The following is a 19209-nucleotide window of genomic DNA, read 5'->3' as shown; positions in this document are numbered from 1 at the left end:
CAAGAATAGACAAAAGCCGAGGAATAGGGTTAAGTGATGGGCAGTCAGCCTTCTCCTGTAGCAGGGAAATTAATACCCATCGCGTCCTGCTACGCAGGCTCAAGCCTGCGCACCGTCTCTCCCCCTAAGACATTCCATCTTGGCAACTGCCCATCCATTCAGGGAGGCCGCGGCGGCATCTTGCAAATGGACAACTCCAACACCGTGGATCAGCGCTCACTTTAGCGCCCGCACTTCGCCCGCACGTCATGTTGCGTGCAGCGACGTATAATATGTGGCAGGGCATCATGTCGACGCCGAGCACCGAGGTGGTGTCGCTGCTGTTGGCAAGGGCGGATCCGGGGAGAAGCGCGAATGTGGCGAACATTCCTGGTGTGGCTAAGGGGGAAGAGCGGTTGGATGTGTATGTGCGAAAGTGTCTGGTGGTGCACGCCTTTCATCGCTAGAAGGTTTGGGCGGGTGTAGATACCAAGACGGTCGCTATTGTGTAACTAATGCGCAGCTACCGCAGCTGGATTGTAGAAACTCAATAATATACACTCAGCTTTACATGACTCGTCACACGCTGCCAGGCTCATAGCAGCATGAACAGTCATGATGGATTCCTGGGGCGGAATGAATAATACCCTTATGAGAGAGCCGATTGACCTGAACAAAGCAAAGATGTGCTCAACGCGCCGGATCTGTCCGCAGCGGCCCAGTCCGGCATTGGACTGGCTTTGTTTCTTTCTCCTGTCGCCATTCACCGTGGGTCGAGTACCGACCGTGCTCATCAAAGAAACGGGAATACCCATAGTTATTGTGATAGGCTTACAGAGAGATGGTTTTCTCTGCCCACCGTTCTGGAGTTAACTTCGGTAATCTCTTCTCTTCATCACAACGCTCGATCGCCTTCATGGCTGCTATATCCCAACCGGGCCTGTAATTAACCAATTCTCACGAACCTAAAGCCCATCGCAAGGGTCTTGGAAAAACGACTTCAAGATGGCGACTTTAGCAGCATTCCGCAGGGCGGAGAGGTGTTACCACGATGCCTTGGACGCGACAGGCACGGAGGGTGTTCCTCAATCTCTTCAGTTGCCCGGCCCCAGTCACCCTCCAACTGACCTACATCCGAGCTTCCAGCTGCGTTCTCTGGCAAGTGAACCGTTGTTGAACCAGCCAGTCACACCAGGAACCCCTGAGATGAACGCCCTTAGGCCACACTTTACCACGATTCGGCATCCAGTCTTGGATGCACTCGACAATGCTAACGCCGGTCGAGAGGAAGAGGCCTGGGCATGCTGCCATAACGGACTCTTGGACGCGCGGAACAGCAACTTCCTGTCGGAGGATCAGGTCTATCATCTAGCGGAGCGGCTGGTGACATGGCTGCAAGACGAGCCGGGGGCGCGGCTGGGAGACCGGCGGCAACCACAGAGGAGGTGGTGGATTGTGCCCCCCACCCCTTATGCGCTCCATATCAGGCCCGGCCGCCATCGGCGACGCCAGATCACCCCGACGCTGGCTGAGAAAGGCTTGGTCTCAGCGTCGGAGCAGCAACTGCACCGGGACTATTTCACGAATGCGAGGTTTACTGTTCACCTTGTCCACAGCACAACGGACAACCATTGGAGTGTCATCATCCTGGCGCGTGATTCCGGCAATAGCTGGTATCTCGATTCCGTAAAACGCGCCGGCAAGGTCCGCTCAGACGCCGCGCGACAAGCTCTGGAAGACTGGCTCAAAAGATCCGGGTTTCCTGCACCTCCGAATAGCACAAACTATTCGGTCCTTCCCAGCGATCAAAAGGAGCAGAACGACGGCTGGAGCTGCGGCCTACACGTTATCGCCAACACCGTGGCCTTTCTTCGTTACGAGGCGCTGGGCTGGTACAGAATCTCGGGCTGGAACACATCGAGCCCGGATCAGATGCGCAGGGAGCTGCTCGACTCGCTGCACTATCTGATGGGCATCAGCAACTGGGACCCCGCCAAGAGCAATGCTTCACCCACGACGGCACCAGCCACAAATACCGCGGCTCCAGCTAACGTACCGGCCAAGACAGGGTCACCAGTGCCGGCATCAGCGGGAGGACAAGGCCGAACGTCACCCACCACATCTACAGCATTGCCAGCCCCGCCAGCCCCCACCACAGCACCGCCGACGTCAACAGGACCACCCATAAGTCCCAGCTATCTGGTTGAGTTCGGTGGAACACCCACGCCTGCCGCATCCCTGGTCCTCCAGTTACCCAGTTCCAATCACCCCGTGCCCTTCCCCGGGGCCCTCATTCCGATATCATCAGGCAGTCCACTGCTTCAAGTTGAGCTTACGGCCCATCCCGGCACGAGGAAGAAGAGCAAGGATGACAAGGAGGGCGGAAACAGCCAAGACGGCAAGGCCGCCGATGCTGCCCAAGACGCTGAAGATTGGAAGGCCATCCGGGCTGTCAGCTTTGCCAGGGCTAAGGCGAGAGCCGCTGGCAATAACTCTTCCGATTCGGCCGCAGCTACCAAAGAAAAGGAAGCCGCCGCAGCTCAGCTTAGGGCGGCTGAGAAGGCCGCTAAACAAGCCAAAGCGCGACAAGCCGCCAAAGCCGTAAAGGTCCTCGACAGTTACATCTGGCCAAATATCTCGCACCCCGTCTTGGATATCCATGAGCCCAGCCAAGCCAGCAACCCAACGTGGAAGAGGCAGGAGGGCTTTGTTACGTGCCTCAACGGTCTCCGGAAAGCGAGGGAGGGGATGATGATCCCCGACGACAAGAGATTGGTGGAGGACGGCTGGCTCGATGGACCAGAGATCTATCACCTCTTGGAACGGCTCATGACATGGATTCAGGACCAGCCGGGCGCGAGGCTGGGTCCCCGCCAGACCGCAAGGTGGTGGATCGCTCCAGATATCCCCTTCACGCTCAGCACCGAAATGGAGGCTCAACCCCTGACTGATCCGCACGGCTTCCTCGAGCCCCAGGACAGGGATGAGTACAGGAGCAAGTTTCTCCAGGCAAGATTTACCGTTCACCTCTTCAATTTCCTCGGGAGCCACTGGGGTGTCATCATTTACCGGCGCCACACCGGCGACAGCTGGTACTTCGACTCCATGCCGGGCAGAAACGCACTGAAACGTGCAAACGAAGCCCGGAAGGCTCTGGAGAAGTGGCTTCGTGCCTCTGGACATCCGCCGCACCCAAATGGCCAAACGGTGCTCGTGTCTACACGTAACCAAGTTGACGGCTGGAGCTGCGGCCTCCACACCATCGCCAACGCGATGGCCTTCCTCCGCTTTGAGGTGCTCGGCTGGGACAAGATACCGGCCTGGCAAGGGACTGCGTCCAGGCAGATGGTCACCGAACTGCTCACCTCGTTACACTACCTGATGGGGGTCACCTACCCGGGGACCGCCCGTCCGACCCTGGCCCCGGCGGACACGCAGAAGAGTTCCACAAAGCGTACCCGCGAAGGCTCGATGCCGAAGTCACCCCCGAAGAGGCAGAAGACCGATGGCGAGGGGCCCTTAGGACCGCCGCCGATACCGCCAGCGCGAAAGCCACTCGTCCAGGTGAACATATCACAGGCCCCCGTGGCCGAAACCTCCTCGGAAGCTCCCGGCACGAAATGGACAACGCACCCGGACGAAGAGCATCCTAGAAAGGAGCAAGAGAAAGGGCCCTCTGACAAGAGGCAAGAGAACCAAAAGGCTCCGCCCCCATCATCAAAGCAACAGGAGCAACAATTACCACCGCCGCTGCCGCTACCGAAAAAGCCCATCAAAATGCACAAGACAGCCGGAGTCAAACCCGGCAGACCATCCCACCCGACGCCCCAACGACAACAACAACAACAGCAACACCACCGCAGCTTCTACAGCGCCCACCCCCCGCTCGGCGTGTGCAAGGCCCCTTCGGGCCGCTCCCTGCACGCCGACTTCACCGCGGCGCGCCTGCGGGCGTTCCTGACCCGCTACAACCGTCTGCGCTGGGAGAGCCTGGAGAGGCCGCGGGACGCGCTGCACCGCGCCATGCGGCCCGTCGCGCTGCCGTCGAGCGGCGCGTGGCGCGACGGGGGGAGCTACGCGGCGGACGTGGATCGGTTCCGGGACGCCATCAGGCTGGACCCGGCGTTTGCGATCCACGGGGCGCGCAGGATCACGGCCAAGCCGCCGGTGCCGACGGGGCTGTATCCGCCGCCGCCGCCGAAGGCGAAGGCGACGACCGACGCGAAGGCAGGGGGTGGAAGCGGGAATGGGAAACGGGATGGGGATGGAGCTGGAGGAGGAGGAGGAGGAGGAGGAGAAGGACAGAATCAAGCCGCGGCTATGCGGGCTGCCGTGGGAACTACAAGGCCAAGGTCGCCCAGTTCCCTTGCTGCGAGAAGAAACCGTCTTGCGACCGCACGACGTGGACGCCAGGGGCTATGGGGGTCTAGGCAACGGGTATTGGTTGGAGGAAACACTTGAGACGGGGTGCGGTCAGACCGTTCCGATATACGCGGGGTGGCTGTGGAGGGGGAGAAAGGGGGTAGGATGTTTCAGGAGTTGAGAAGTTGAGAAGCTTGAAGAGCACGTGAAGGATGAATGGTTTCGTAAAATTACGGTTGGGAATAAGGAGTTGGTTTGGTATTTTTGGGGTCGTTGTTTGAACATGGCTTGATTTCATGGAATTTTTGGAATCGTCGTTTCGGTAGCGCGGGAGACTGCCGTTTACATCCGATGATATCATTCCAGACTCGTGATGCTGCGTTGGGACCGTAAACAAGAGTTGTCCGGGGCAATCAATGATCGGGGAAAAGGGGGTGCTGTCCGTTCCAAGCTATCGCATTCAGGCCTTGGACAAACGACGTCAACGCCTACGAGAAAACTCGGGATCATGTTGATGCAAAAGCACACTGCCAAAATCCAAGCCAAAATCAAACCGGGTATCTTAAACTCCTGGAAACTCCTAAACCAATTAAAATGGTGGTAATACAGCTGTAGGGAAAAATTAGCTAAAGTCAGTACTGCGTTTTCTCCGTCTGTTCCACGCTGAACGTGATCTGCTGCGTAACCGTCGTCGTCGCCTTGATGCCCGCGGAGTCGGACCGCGGCCTCCCTCCCGGCGAGCTCGGCCCGCCCACGACGCTCACGCTGTAGACGAGCCCCGGCTTTCCTTTCCGTTCCAGGCGGGGATCGATGGCCCCAAATTCGATATCGTTCTCCCCGATGCTCCTCAGATGATGCGAGCCCATCGACGCGGCCGACCTCAGCTCCTCCGTACTATCCGACTCGGACAGTATCTTGCTCTTGAGCACCGGAGACCGAGCACCGCTGAGCGACGAAGCCGAGACCCCGCTCGCTCCCCTCCTGGGGTTCCGGCTCCCGCGTCCCGTGGCGCCTGTTCCATAGCCGCCGGGACCGGACCGGTGCCCTCCTGACGATTGTTGCAACAGGTGGCCGAACACGCCGGGCATGACGCGGGCGAGGAACGGACGCAGCGTGGGCAGGCACACGGTGACGACGCCGACCGAAAGCTCGAGGAAGGAGAAGGTGGCGGCGTCGACGTTGTCCCAGGTCGGGTCGGTGGCGACGGCGGCGGCGCCGAGGGTGCGGATGCGGTAGATGGAAACGGCGCAGGGGCTGTTGGGAGGAGCGGATATCAGCATGTGCTCCATGCGAGGGCGGAGCAGCAAGCGGGTGGCAACTTACAAGATTCCAAGGGTAAAGATGGCAAAGAGCAGAGCCTTTTGGCGCGCAGGCAGGTTGAGAGACTTGATGAGCGGCATGGGCATGATCAAGAGCGAAAAGTCGGTGAAGACGTTGATGCCCGCCATGACGTACCAAATGGCGAGCTGGTTGAGGCAGACTCCTGGGGCGTCGGGCTCCCAGAACTTGTGGACAGGCATGCACACCATGGGCAGCAGGATAGACAGCGTGACGGCCCAGCTGCCGAGAAAACCAAGGCCGACAAAGATGATTGGCCGCAGGACCGTGTTCGAGAAGAGCCGGTAGTACATGAGGAGGATGGAGATTTTTGTCAGGCACACGGCGACGTTGTAAACGACGATGGACGTGTAGAAGGACTGCTGGACCGTCAATACAACACGCCCGAAGAGGGAGGGGGGCCCAACGCTACTTGCCTTCATGTAGGGAACAAAGTTTTCGGGGGGCATCATCCAGACATGGCGGCCGAGTCCATACTTGGCCTCTGTTGCGATGTTAGCATGATCCATCCGCGGCCGAGGGCTGCTTGTTGCCTTCGTACCAAGACCGATGGCGACTGCCGATGCGATTGTCAAGATCTGAGCCGGGACAATCATAAAGTCGTCGGCACCGAAGCTCCGCAGCACAATCGCGCGGGAGTAGATTCGCAACAAGACGGCCAGAGTCGATAGCGTGCAGGTCACGGAGAGGATGACGATGATTTCGGTGACCCGGGACTCGTTGTCCCGGGCGGGATCGGGACTTGAGCCGGCCATGGCGTTTGACCTCCGGGGATGTATGTTGATGGGATGCGGGAGAGAGCTGTCTACATGCGTCGTTGAGGAAAGCTCCCACGTGGGAGGATGGAGCAAGGTCGCTATGAAATCGAGCCCTAGCGGGGAGATCCAGAACATATGCAAGATCGCCGCCACATATCTTGAGGGCGGGGGATGAACATAGGACCCGGCACTGTAACTATAAGCAAGGGTCAACTGACGGGCTGCATGCAGCACACGCGATGAGGGGGGCGCACGGCCCCTGGCCTAGAGTTGCAACATGTCCCCGTGGTGTGGTGACGAAGGAGCGGTACACAGGGGGGGGGGGGGGGGGGCGTGGCCGAACCCCATCGCTTCAGCACGGTACCCAATCGAAGTACAGAACGACGAAACAGAAAACCAGGGGTGTTGCCCGCTTGGCAGCCCGAGCGCCGTTGGCGGGTTGCGGAGGTGGTGCGGACGGGGTGAGACTCTGCCAGTCCCACTACTGCGTGGCGTTGACTCGAGGTTATGCGATGCGGAGGTGGGATCTTGGCTGGCGTGGCTGCGTACTAGTATGCTACGATGCCGAAGATCCTGCGACGGCGTGGTGCTAAAGGTTATATGTGTGACCGGGGTTTTTTCTTTGGTGCTGAAGAGCCGAGCCCACACTCGCATGGCGATGGACGCACGGGTGGCCCTACATAGTTACTGTACACTGCTCGTATATAGGTAGGTACCTAGGTACCTTAGTTACTGTGTACAGAGTACGTAAGCAAGCCGCGGTGAAACAGGTGAGCTGGCAAGCGTCCCTGCGAAACTGGAAGGAGAAACGCGCATGATCCAACGGCCGTTTGTGGCGTTGGTTCTAGGGTTGGCCGATGCTGGGTCTGCATCTCGTGGGCTGCAGCGCGACCCTGTGGGCTTGCCGCTTCCGGCAAGCGATTCACGAGATTGCACGTGCGTAGTCCAGGGCAGGCGCTGAAGAATTTTCCGTGCCCTTCCCCCCCTGCCTTCAAGGATCTTCGTTTTCGTTTCCATTGCCCTTTCCGCTTCCTCGGTCGACTCGGTCTTTCTCCCCAAACGGAAGTCGAGCTTGAGCGGAAAACTGCGGAAGGGATTTTCAAGGGACGGTGCACAACCGTTAACCGAAGGCAAGCGCTGCAGGAAACGCCCGAAGGTTGGTCCGTGCCAAGACGGTTTCCCTGACCTGAATGCTTGAGCCTCCCGTCTCTTCTTCTGCTTTCTCCAACCAGCCAAAAGATCCAACAAGACACCATCTGCAAGGCGCTCGCTCACCGACTGGCGGGACGACCGTGGAGAGTGGAGGAAAGCGAATCCACGCGTTCGATCATGGCGTGGTATTTGGTTGATCCCAATCCCACGTTGTCAGCCAGGGGCTGTCCCACACAATCGCTCTGTTAGCGAGACACCATTGTCTCTGCGCGCGATGGGCGGGGACGCCGGGTCAGCACGACGGGCCCCGGCCCGACCGTCATATCCCGGCACTCACCAGAGATGCATCCGGCTGCCCGGCAGGCTATGCTCTACATACGGGCCATCTTACGTACCAACGTTGCACGGTACCATGGTTCGTCATGATGCTTGGTGCGGTGCGGCGTGAGTGCCGTCATGGTTCAGGCTTCCAATGCCGGTGATGAACGATACCGCTTGCACCTCCACGACGCATCGCTGCTTGTAGGCCGATCCGTATACTATAGTACGTAGCGTCAAAGGCGCATTCTGGGGTTGGTTTGCTCTCAGGGACCGAATCGCACGCAGGACGTGCGAGGTACCCAAGGTAGTATCAGACCCCTGAATTTGCCTGGGCAATTTAGATGCGCATTCGTTGGAGCGGCATTGCAACCCTCACCCAGCCCTCTACGTATAATATAATCCAGTGCTTCTCGAAGCACCCGCAGGCTGCCACAGCAGTGCATGTAACAACTCAGTGTGCTCCAGAGCTGCCCGAGTGTGGAATTGTTTCTGCCCTGATTGCCGCCAAGAGCCATCTCATATGAATCTCTCATGCCGTTGGTCGGGAGCCTGATGCCACATCAGTCACCTCCCGACCTGTAAGGCATGTCACCAACACGATGCCTCCCCAACGCCACTCGGAAACTGCACCCGGAGCTCATCTTTTGGGTGGGATTGTTTCAACCTTGTGTGTTTTTTCTTTCTTCCGGGGCCTATGCTACTTCATCCTTGCCGGTGTGGTTCTTCGAGGTGACCGAGGGTGTAATTGGTCCTCTGTTGGTGTACGTGGTAGTTGGTTGGCCATGTGCTTCGGGACGGGGGAAACGTAGCATGCATGCTCCGCGGAAAAGAAGCGTGATATAGGTTACAGCTGGTTTACACCGGCATCTTCAGGTTTATCTGTTGGTTGTCCGCGTCAATTGTTTTCAGGTCTCCTCTCCGATCCTTTCTGTTGGTCTCGCACCATGATCCCGCGTCTCCATTCGCCAATGGCCATCACAGTGGTCGCAGGTACCCGAGTCCCTTGCCGCTGACCTTGTTGACGGATAATCACGCATGTCACCCTAAGCGGCGGGCATGGGAGACCACGACGATCCAGGATGGTTCGAAGATGTTGGAGGGCGAGGGGTTGTGGTGAGCCCAAAGGGGCCACGGCCAGGAGATGGTGTCATGCTTGAACTCCAAATCGAAGGACATCACGCCACTGGTCAGCAAAGGCTGAATTCTTTATCCGCTTATGTCGCATTTGCTACGGGGTGTTGCTTTGTGCAAAAGAACGAGGAACCAACTCAGGGGTAAAACCGGATAGTTATCGAGAGTTGTTTTTGCCAAGTACTACCTAGCGAGGGATCTGGCTTCCCAACATCGTTTTCCAAACACTGCGAGAACGTACTCAAGAACGCAAAAGCATTAACTAAAACACCATGACACGCTATACACGCCCTGGGGAAGCCCCTTCTCCATCACTCCACCGGCTCGCCCAGCTCTGCCAGCTTCTTGCGGTCGGCTTCCTTGGCCTTCTCCGACACGTTGGGGTTCTTGAGGGCGGCCTTGAGTCCTCGGATGCTTTGGGACAGAGTCAACCAAGACGTGTGCATGACAAGGGCGGCGTGGCAAGGGAGAAAGTATACAATGGCACGGAGTGAGCGAGGGTTGAGCACTGCGCCACTCAAGGACCGTGTAAGGCGTGAAGGCACAAAGCACTCACACGTTATGCTTATCCTTTTCTTCACTCTTCACCTGCTGCTCCGGGTGCATTCCCGTGTCGCCGCTCGATGTCCGGCGCGTCCTGCGGCCCGTCGTCGCCGGGGCTTCAGGGGGAGCCTCGGTTGCTGCGGCCTTGGGTGGCTCGACTTTTGCGCCGGCGCCCTTCTTGCTGGACGACGCCCGCCGCTTGGACTGCGTCGCGGGCTGGGGTTCTCCTTCCATGTGTTCGCCAAACTCGCTGGCCAGCAGTTCGCGGTCGTGCTGCTTCGCCTCCTCGGACACGCGAGGGTTGTTAAGCGCGGCGCGAAGACCACGTTCGCGGTTGCTGTGTGCGTTGGACATGGTGATTATGAGATTTCCACAATGGTCATGAGAAGATGAAGTAGAGCAAGCAAGCAAATCGCCCGAACTCTGGAGCAGTATCCCAGTGGACGGTGAGTGGAATGACGTAGAGGGCGGCGGTCCGAAGACAACCCCGCAGATATCATCGGAGAGACACCAAAGTGACATAATTCCATACATCCCGTATCATACCTTAGATACTTGATCTGGTGTCCACAGGCAAAAAGCTTGCGATGGAAAACCCCGCAGGACTTACCCAGATGACGTACTGGGCTTTCAATCTTGACCGCCCTGGTCCGGATTCTCCCATTCCCAACAATATTCTTCACCTCGCCCTCCATCCTCCTCGACTCCTATCAACAACCTTTCCTGGCCCTCATAGCGCACTCATCACTTCATTGCCATTTCCTTGATGTTCTCCTTCCACATCACCCTTATAGCCCAAACGGCCACGTCTCGTCGTACTCGAGCGCCACATGCGGCTGGTGAACCTCGAGAGCACCAACATGTCTCGTCTCGTCGAGCCAAGCCAGACCATCAAACTGCTCCGGCAACACCGCCATCGAATAATGCGACTGCCTCTCCGTATGAGGGGAGTAGATGACCCCGATAAATCTTTCCAGCCGCTTCTTCAGGAGCTCCTCGCGCAGCGCCTCATCACACTTCCCTTCACGCAGATCTAGCACAAAGTTCTTGGGCTTTCCATCCCCCTGTTGCGACCAACTCACCGCAGCGTGCATCATCTCCTCATAGCTCCCCGGCAGTGCCGGCATCAGCCTCATAATCTGCATGTCGCCATCCCACCTCCTCGCGGCAGCGACGGTACCGCCGTGGGTACAGCAGCCGACGAGGCGGACGGCGCTGCGCCCGTAAGCCTCGCGGCACAGCTGCCCGATGTTGAGCTCCTCGCGCGCCCAGCCCATGCTGGTTGCCCGCGCGTCGCCCGCGTGGCTGTTGTGCACCCACACCACGGCGCGTCCGGGGATGCCCGCCGGGTTCTTGCCGGTCCTGACGCTGCGGTGCTGGATGATGCGCGAAAGACAGTCAAACATGTGCCGGTCTCGTAGGTTCCAAGATTCGTCACGGCCGTGGCACATGATCTTGTAGTACTGTTCAGCGTCTGGCGGTGGGGTGTTAGCTTGGTTGTCGTCGCGGGGGTCTTCCGGGAGACTATTACGCCCGACTCACCCTGGACGACGCGTGCGTTCTGTTCGCAGCTGTGGAACTCGTCTCCGCCGTGATCCCAAGCGGCGTACTGGGCCTTTCTCGACAGCACGTCATGCAACATCCGCACGACGTCCTTCTCGCAGTCACGGAACCCGCCGGAGAGGGCCTCGACGCCGTAATCGTGCGGGGCATCGGCCCAGAGCATCAGGTGTTTGTAGCGCTTCTGCGCCTGCTTCGCCATCTCCTTGTCCACGTGCTCCAAATAGTCGGCAACGGCATGCATCGAGGGCCCCAGCGAGTACAAATCCAGCCCGTAGAAACCTACCGCGTCAGGGGCTTTGGGGTCTCGACCGTGGTTGTACCTACGCAGCCACTCGATGAAGTGCTGAACCTCTTGGTTACGCCACATCCCTGAATCAACAGTGAGACTCTCAAACACCATATCCCTGGAGAATCGGCGATGGATCGATGCCGGCAGGAAAGGAGGTACACGCACACGTTGGAAACCTCATAAACGCAGGCTCTCTGCCCGACCGCTTCGCCTCCGACACCGGGTCAACGCTTGCGCGCGGGCCCGGACCTGGACGGTGGCGCACGTAGCGATCAACGGCCTCGGCGTCTGGCCAGTCTGCTTCGACAGCGACGATGTTGAAGCCGTGGTGCTCGATGAGGCGGCGCGTCATGACGGCGCGCGCCTCGTAAAACTCGGACGTGCCGTGGGATCCGTCGCCAATCAGCACCACCCGGACATCGTCGCCAGCGATGAGATTTGAAATGAAGCCCCCGAGCCTTCGTTCAGACTCTGGGTCGTCGAGGGGCGGGAAGGGGGTGACATTCTCGCGGAGTAGTCGAACCCCGAGTCCCAGCTGTAAGTCGGTTGGGGGGGCCATCTTGAGTTTCCGCATATGCCTGAACGGGTGATATCCGAGGGAAGCTTGTTGACAAGTTGTGATACGAATGGACTGGGAGCGTCTGGATCGTTGCGAGTGTTCTGCGTCCTTCAGGCAAACAACAAATGATGTGCCTTTGTATAATAATGATGCCTGTTTTGAGGCCCTAGAGACTGTGGCGAGGCTCTTCATGGGTGTTCTGGGAGATGAAGATCCTCGATCATTCCAACTGGCTCTATACCACCTTACCAGGTCGACACTCGCCCCAACCAGCCGCTTTAAGCCGAGTCTCGCCCATGGATATGTTGTCAATGGTGGTCTAGAGATGACGAAATATTTTGACAGAGGGGCCAATATCACTCTCATCTTTATCCCATGTATTCGGTTTCCATAGAGATGCCCCAGTGTTTGGTCTGTGATTCCCTGCAAACCAGATTTGTGCATGTCTCTTTTACTCAGGATGTATGCGTTTAAACGTGTGGGTGACATCATCGCGATTCAATAAACGCCGACAGCAACATCAGATCGTCGCCTACCTCGCCGTATGAGAGTGGGCTGATGGGAGAACAACGAGATGACATCATTGTCCCACTGACTCCGAAGAGACAACTCGACTCTCTCGCAATGGCCGTTGTGACTATGGGAAGACCTGAATTGAGAATGAAGACGATTCTAAAAGATCTATTATAAGAATTGATAGATTCGGACTTCTCTGCATAAAACCTTGCACGATGGTGCCAATGTTTTGTATCTACTCTTTTCTTGTTGCCGTTGTCGTAGCAACAGCTAAATCATCTCCTCACCCTTACGAACTGTATCCTCAACACGTCATGGCCGAGGAGGCAGCTGTTGAAGAGGCTCTCCCGCAATCGGGCGAGACAGTCCGTAAGAAGTACGTCCCTAGCATAGCACATGGCATTAGCCAAGTGCTGACAACTACCCTGGCAGGTTGAAGAAGGCCGAGATCATTCCCACCGGTATTTACACCCCTCCAACCCCTTTTCCCACCCTCCTTGCCAACGAACTGACCAAAGCTCCTCCAGTAATCGACAACTTCGTTCCCTCTATTAGTCTCCACGCCAACTGGTCCTCCCACCTTCGCGCCGAGCTCGGCAACACCATCGACCCAAACAAACTCCACGACGAGCCCTCCATCACCCTGCACGACATCCCCGCCTCCCTGCCCTCCGACAAACCCGTCCACCCCACAGTCACCCCGTCCGTCGCCCACGACGACGCCAAGGGCAAGAAATCCCACTCCAACACCACCTACGTAATCGTCCTCACCGACCCCGACGCCCCCACGCGCGACGACCCCAAGTTCTCCGAGTACTGCCACTGGATCGCCTGGGGCCGCGCCCACCACCACCACAAGCACGGGCACCACCATCACGGCCCGCAGGAGCCGCCGTGCGACCCCAAGGACCCGACGCCCTGCTTGCCGATGCCGCTGAGGGAGCTGCACGAGGTGGTCTCTTACAAGGCCCCCACGCCGCCCGAGAAGACGGGGCCCCACCGGTATGTGCTGCTGGCATTTGTGCCGAGCAACGGGACCACGGACGATCTGAGGCTGTCGAGGCCCAAGGAGAGGCAGAGGTGGGGGTATGAGGTGGCGGGAGGGGCCCGGCAAGGGGATGGCAAGACGAAGGGCGTGAGGGAGTGGGCTAGGGAGAACGGGCTTTCGCCTGTCGGTGAGTATCGCCACGATTTTGCTTCTTCTTCTTTCGTTACTTGGTGAGCCATAATAGGCTATGGAAGCTTCTACGCGCCGCTAAGATGCTGTGGACTTGTCAGCTGTCCGCCGGCGTCTCGCGAGCCTTGCAGGTTCCAAGCCCGCCACGTACTGACAGCTCTATTTTCAGGCGCGAACTTCATCTACGCGCAGAACCGCCGCCAATAAGGCGGAGGCTCGAAGGCTAAAAAGAAAGACTAGCGGTAGGCTGGACTGCTAAGAATAGCATGTCAAAACACATTGCGAGGAGGATCAGATTGGTTTCGATGCACGTTTGCTGCACTGGTGTCGGTTTGAGAGCGAGGGACCGAAAAAGCAAGCGTTAAAATAATTCTCATAGCAGTGTGAAAGGCCTCAAAGTATTTGGTGTAGCTTTATATGTAGCATATGGCTCTGAGAAGGATGGATGGATGATGGTGAATCCTATAGCCTGGGAGCATGCTTTTCCCTCCGTGGATATCGGCCACAGGAACCTCCTCCGTGGGTTCATCTGGATAGCAAGAAAAGACAGAACATGAAGTCAACATTGTCATTATTGATTGAAAGACAACAAAACGTCCATGCCATTACATTCGTGATGGAATGCATAAAATAAACATCCCTACCCAACGCCATTGCCTCTCCATCCCTTAGGTATTCCGCTCAAGCATCACAAAGTCAAAGACTCCTCACCCAGACCCCAGACGAACGCCCGAAAATGGCAACTCCCTGCCGAACAATCCCCAAACAAAATGCGAAGAAAAGTATGACCATGAAAACAAAATCATGGAGAGGCAAAGAGATAGATCGATCACGAAACCAGTACCCACCCCCGTCCCATGCCTCGTCCGAGCCCCCTGCCCCTCCCAAGCCCTTCCCTCTCCTTCCTCACCCTCTCCTCACTCTCCAACTTTTGCCAACGGCGTAGCTCCTCCAGGTCCACTACGCCAATGACATTGCCGCGGTGCGTGCGCAGCTCCGTCATCATCGCGTCGCCATGTCCTCCGAGGTCCCACGGCTGGTTCTGCTCCTGGTTTTGCGGGGATGTGTGGTGATGCTGCTGCGGCTGCTGCTGGAGGTAGTACCGCTGCTGCTGTGCCTCGTATTCCTGCACCATGCGCCAGTTCTCGCGCGCGAGCTGGGCGGCACCCTCCCCGCGTCGGGGGTCGGGGGTGGTGCGTTGCGGGGGGAGAACAGGGGTACGCACGACCTCGTCCTCGTACGTGGGAGGGAGCTTGGCGCCGACGTCCCCGTGCCGTGGGTAGCGGTGCGGGCGAGGATGGGGCGGTCGGCGCTGCTGCGGGGGCGGCGCCGGCGTAGCAAGCTCGCGATGCTGGACCTCTACCTCCACCCGCGCCGGAAACGGAGGCTTCTCCGCTTCGCGGGCGGCGCGCTCGCGCTCATGCTCGCGGATCTCCTCCGGAAGCCCGACCGCGTCGTGGGGTTGGGGGTGCCCAAGAGAGGCATGGAAGCGGTGCTCCGCGCCGTGGGTGAGCAGGAGCTGCAGAAGGCTCATGGATGACGGCCCGAGAAGGACGCCCTTGGCGATGTACATGGTAGGTGAGTAATGCAGGTTATCTTGTTCGTATGTGTTCTCGAGGCTGTTGAGTGTGCGATGCAGGATGCGGCGCAGGAGGAGACGCGTGATGGGTTCGTTGTGAGGGTTATCAAGGGCGAGGAAGATGACTGTTTTGCCTTGAACTTTGAGCAAGGGACTGGCGTCTGCAGCGGCGAGGAGGTCCAAGGCTTGCTCGGCCGCGGCGGTTGCGTCGGCGTCGGTTGGTGGCAGAGCAGTGAGCGCGATTTCGCCGAGAGCGGTGCGGCCGCCGTGTTTGCTGCAGCGGAAGTTCGGGTCGTGGCCGGCTTCGAGGAGGAGTTTGATGACCGAGACGTGGAACCTGCGGGACGCTTCGTGAAGACTGCCGTCGTTAACAGGAGGGCTGCGGGTGAGCAGGAGCTTGACGAGGTCTGCGCGCCCGGCACGGGACGCATAAAATAGCGCCGAGTTTCCCGCGGCATCCTTGGCTGAGACTTTTGCTCCGGCCGCGAGCAGGATGCGCACGGCGTCTGTGTTTCCGCAGCGGACGGCAACCAGCAACGGGTTGGTCCGGGACTTGGGAGTGGTGTACGAAACATCTGCCCCAAATCGGATCACCGCCTCCACGATGGAGGAGGGGCAGATATCCTCCTTTTGCAGGATGGCCCACATGAGCACGGAGACAGGCTCGGGCTCGAGACTAGCCGTTCTATCTTCCTTAGGCAAAACGTGCATTGGAATCGTCAGGTCGAGCCGGCAGCCAGCCTTAACGAGACTCTCAAGAAGGGCCACCGATCCCGGATACGCCCTGAGGCATTGGAAGATGGGCGGCGGCATGCCAGGAATAGATCGGTTGAAGTCCGGCATGGCAGATCGCCTGTCGGCAAAAACGGCGATGAGCTGAAGAAATCGGGACTCTTCATGGCGAGCCAGGATGGCCGCCGTAAGGGCAAGAGTCGCTGCTGACGATGTGGAGCCGTTGCTCAGCAGAAGAGAGAGGAGGAATGGGTCGCCTCGGCTTGCCGCAAGGCCCATGGCCTTGCCGTTTTCGTGGTTGACATCAATGTTGGCGGCAAAGAGCTTTCGGAGCAGCGTCTTGGCCAGAGCGGCGTTGGGCCCGTCTTTTCCAGCAAGATGATCGACAACCTCGATCATGGCCTTGCTGGCGGCCGGCCCAGATGCTCCGTGTTGGAGGAGAAGCTCGAGGATTTCGATGTGCTCTGGGGCGATCCACTGCTTTCCACGAGAGACCATGGATGCAAGGGCCTGGCTGTAAATGGCGCTGTGACGGGAAAGCTGCTCCGAAAGAACACGCAAAACATCTTTATCCAGTGCGGAGGCAGCGTGCTTGACGCATATTCCATCATCGTGCGCTGCTTCAGCACCAACGTCGAGGAGCATCCTCAGCAAGGTAATGTCCGAGTCTTGTTCAAACACAACGTGCCTGAGGGCCGCATTGAGGTGATCTCGTTCAAGCCGAGCCAAAAGGTCTGCAAATAGCGTCCTCCTGGTCGGCCTTGGGGACTTGAGAGCTTCTGTGACGACCGTAAGCAACGCTTGGTGGTTGATGGTCTGGCCGAGTAACATGTGGAACGTTTCGGGGCGGAAATTTCGGATGGCGTGGACAAAGACCTCGCCGCTGTTGTAGTTGACAGATGCTCGAGTAAGGAGCAGCTCGACAACGCTCCTGAGAATGCCATCAGCTCGTGTCTTGAGCACGAGAAGGGTGTAAGACTTACACGTTATCAGGCTCCATTTTGATGACCTGGATCAACACCTTGCTTGCCGCATCCTCATGCACCTGGCGCCGAACAAGCGCCTCGACCAGCCGTAGCTTGTTCTTCTCGTCACGAACCTCTACAGCCCACGCTAATGCCGGGCCCAGCGACTCTGGAGACGGCTCCTTTGCCAGGATCTCGTCAACAACGTCGGCGCATCCTGTCCGGACCGCGACCTGCAAAGCCTCGCCTTTCCCATGGTTGACATCGGCTCTCCCTTCGTGCAGCAGGAGGGACAATATCTTCCTGTCGCGTTCCGTACCAGCTTTATCAGCGCGTCGAATGTTCGCAACAAGAGAATGAACCGTTTTGACCAGGGCCTCTGCGGCACAGGAGCCTTGAGCCCCGGACTGGACAAGGAGCCGAGTCGCCTCGTAGCGAAAGAGCGGGCTGCCGACGCCAACAGCCTGCGAGATGGCGGCGGCGAGATTACCCGGGGAAGGCTTGAAGCTAAGAAGCGTTGTGACCACATCCAGCTGCTCCGCCCGAATGGCTTCGACCAAGGCGGCGGCTTCGTACTGGCCTGGCGGCTTCTGGTACTGCAGAATCGTCCTGATGAAGCTGACATGCCGGCGCCTGACAAGCTCGATAAAGTCTTCGGTGATGAGGCGAGCGGTTTCAAGCCCGCTGGCGCCAGCGGCAAGACACAACTCGAGCATGTCACGCGTGATGAGGTCATCAGATCCCCCACCGAGGAGCGGGCGGAGCTTGCCCACGGCGGCGTCCAGGGAGCGGGAGGAGGGCTGCACAGAGCCTGAGAGCAGGAGGGCGACGAGGTCGGGACGCGCCAGCTCCACGGCCCGCGTCAAGGCGATGCCATCTGCGTAGTTCACGTCTGCCCAGTGGTCCAGAAGAAGGCGGACGGCGTCGGGCGATCGGTTCTCAATGGCGATGCGAAGGCCGGCGGAGCGGCAGGCCAGGCAGGGCAGGTGGTGGCCGGACAAGAGAACGCGGAGCAGGGGCAGGTTGTTGTGGTAGACGACCTCTTGGAAGTCGTCGTGGAGAGAGACAGGGCTGGCGCCGTGCTCGAGAAGGGCCGATAGCACAGCGAGATTGCCGCGGACAACGGCGTCGTGGAGGACGCTGTCAAGATTGACCTGGTCGGCCCGGGCGGCGATGGCGTGGACGGTTTCTGGGCGGCACCTGATGACGGCGCGGCGGAGGATGTCGCTTCGGTCTTCCGGAACGCTGCGGCTTGTAATTTTGGACCAGGACGCGGAGCGGCGGCGACGGAAGTTGACATCGGCACCCATGGCCAGCAAGGCCTTGACGAGGCCGACAGAGCCATCGTTCTCGACGACCTCGGCAAGGACCTTGTTCACCTCGCGGGGCGTGTAAGTGGTGCCGGCTTGGGAAGACAGGCGATTCCGGATCCAGCCCAGGGGCTGCTCGCCCCGTTCAAGAGCCCGCTGGGCCTCGAGGAGCCGAGTGGCCTCGTTGAATTCGGAGTCCATGTCACCACGGGTTATGCGTGATGGTTCATGACGAACGAACTTGGGGAGTCGCCAGAGACGGATACCAATGTGAAGAGCGGGATCTGCGGATTGGGCATGGAGAGGCAAATATCTCTTGGGAATTCGTCGAGCCTTTGGGGGACAGCCCTATCACACAAGCAGTCGCTACAAAAGATGCTCGGCCGAGCCTTGGGAGATGGTATCCATCGACGGATGCCGGATGCCGGAACCAACAGTTATCATGCTGCAGGTCGGGCGGGCGTCCGCCTTGAACCCAAGGCTGCATGTGGGATGCAGCTGTCAGCATTGGGAGGCATGTCGTGGCCAGGCCAGGTCCACAGCAACGCTGTGTCCGGGCCCAGGAGGATAGAACGGGCTTTCGATCGCCTGCGGCGGGGAAAAGCAGTCGCCTTCGATTGGCGGGTTGAGCGTCTTCAAGTCTCATGCAGGGTCGATCTGCAGTGTCAAGCTGGAGCCACACCAACCAGTCGTTTCTGAAGTGCATCGGTAGCCGCTGAAACAGCCGCAAATCACCAACGGCGGGAGCGTCGTAAGCGCCCGGGCTGCAAGCTTCCAGATGCAGCACCAGATAGCGTCACAAGCATCCCCAGCATCCTGCTTGACGCGACGGCAACACCTTGGTACGCGACCCATGCCGCTGCGGCGCCAACAGCCTCAGCGGAGGCCAAAGTGGAAAAGCGCGGCTGGCGAGTCATACACGGTATTACAGCATT

General features: G+C 58.7%; 6 protein-coding genes across 6 annotated transcripts; 2 read left to right on the top strand and 4 right to left on the bottom strand.

The window, feature by feature from the left end:
• Window positions 1-287: 287 nt before the first annotated feature.
• Window positions 288-4409, top strand: VTJ83DRAFT_3827 (uncharacterized protein; the record flags this gene model as incomplete). The annotated part of the gene is made up of 4 exons (XM_071010248.1): window positions 288-322; window positions 1782-2031; window positions 2338-4213; window positions 4393-4409. 4 exons carry the CDS (start codon window positions 288-290, stop codon window positions 4407-4409), a joined length of 2178 nt encoding a protein of 725 aa, XP_070867705.1.
• A 564-nt stretch (window positions 4410-4973) lies between these two features.
• VTJ83DRAFT_3826 (uncharacterized protein) lies at window positions 4974-6434 on the bottom strand (the record flags this gene model as incomplete). The annotated part of the gene is made up of 4 exons (XM_071010247.1): window positions 4974-5595; window positions 5665-6038; window positions 6096-6163; window positions 6221-6434. 4 exons carry the CDS (start codon window positions 6432-6434, stop codon window positions 4974-4976), a joined length of 1278 nt encoding a protein of 425 aa, XP_070867704.1.
• Window positions 6435-9352: 2918 nt separating this feature from the next.
• On the bottom strand, window positions 9353-9938 carry VTJ83DRAFT_3825 (uncharacterized protein; the record flags this gene model as incomplete). Its single annotated transcript, XM_071010246.1, has 2 exons — window positions 9353-9455; window positions 9598-9938. 2 exons carry the CDS (start codon window positions 9936-9938, stop codon window positions 9353-9355), a joined length of 444 nt encoding a protein of 147 aa, XP_070867703.1.
• A 434-nt stretch (window positions 9939-10372) lies between these two features.
• VTJ83DRAFT_3824 (uncharacterized protein) lies at window positions 10373-11995 on the bottom strand (the record flags this gene model as incomplete). The annotated part of the gene is made up of 3 exons (XM_071010245.1): window positions 10373-11058; window positions 11127-11426; window positions 11602-11995. The coding sequence occupies 3 exons, from the start codon at window positions 11993-11995 to the stop codon at window positions 10373-10375; spliced, it is 1380 nt and encodes a 459-aa protein (XP_070867702.1).
• An 830-nt stretch (window positions 11996-12825) lies between these two features.
• Window positions 12826-13895, top strand: VTJ83DRAFT_3823 (uncharacterized protein; the record flags this gene model as incomplete). The annotated part of the gene is made up of 4 exons (XM_071010244.1): window positions 12826-12887; window positions 12944-12972; window positions 13039-13686; window positions 13858-13895. 4 exons carry the CDS (start codon window positions 12826-12828, stop codon window positions 13893-13895), a joined length of 777 nt encoding a protein of 258 aa, XP_070867701.1.
• A 622-nt stretch (window positions 13896-14517) lies between these two features.
• VTJ83DRAFT_3822 (uncharacterized protein) lies at window positions 14518-18475 on the bottom strand (the record flags this gene model as incomplete). The annotated part of the gene is made up of 2 exons (XM_071010243.1): window positions 14518-16930; window positions 16983-18475. 2 exons carry the CDS (start codon window positions 18473-18475, stop codon window positions 14518-14520), a joined length of 3906 nt encoding a protein of 1301 aa, XP_070867700.1.
• Between the last annotated feature and the right edge of the window lie 734 nt (window positions 18476-19209).

This window comes from Remersonia thermophila, chromosome 3 (assembly GCF_042764415.1).
Source record: "Remersonia thermophila strain ATCC 22073 chromosome 3, whole genome shotgun sequence".
NCBI classification, from domain to species: Eukaryota; Fungi; Ascomycota; class Sordariomycetes; order Sordariales; family Chaetomiaceae; genus Remersonia; species Remersonia thermophila.
Note: the sequence above shows the minus strand (reverse complement) of the source record. Positions and strands in the feature narration are given on the sequence as shown.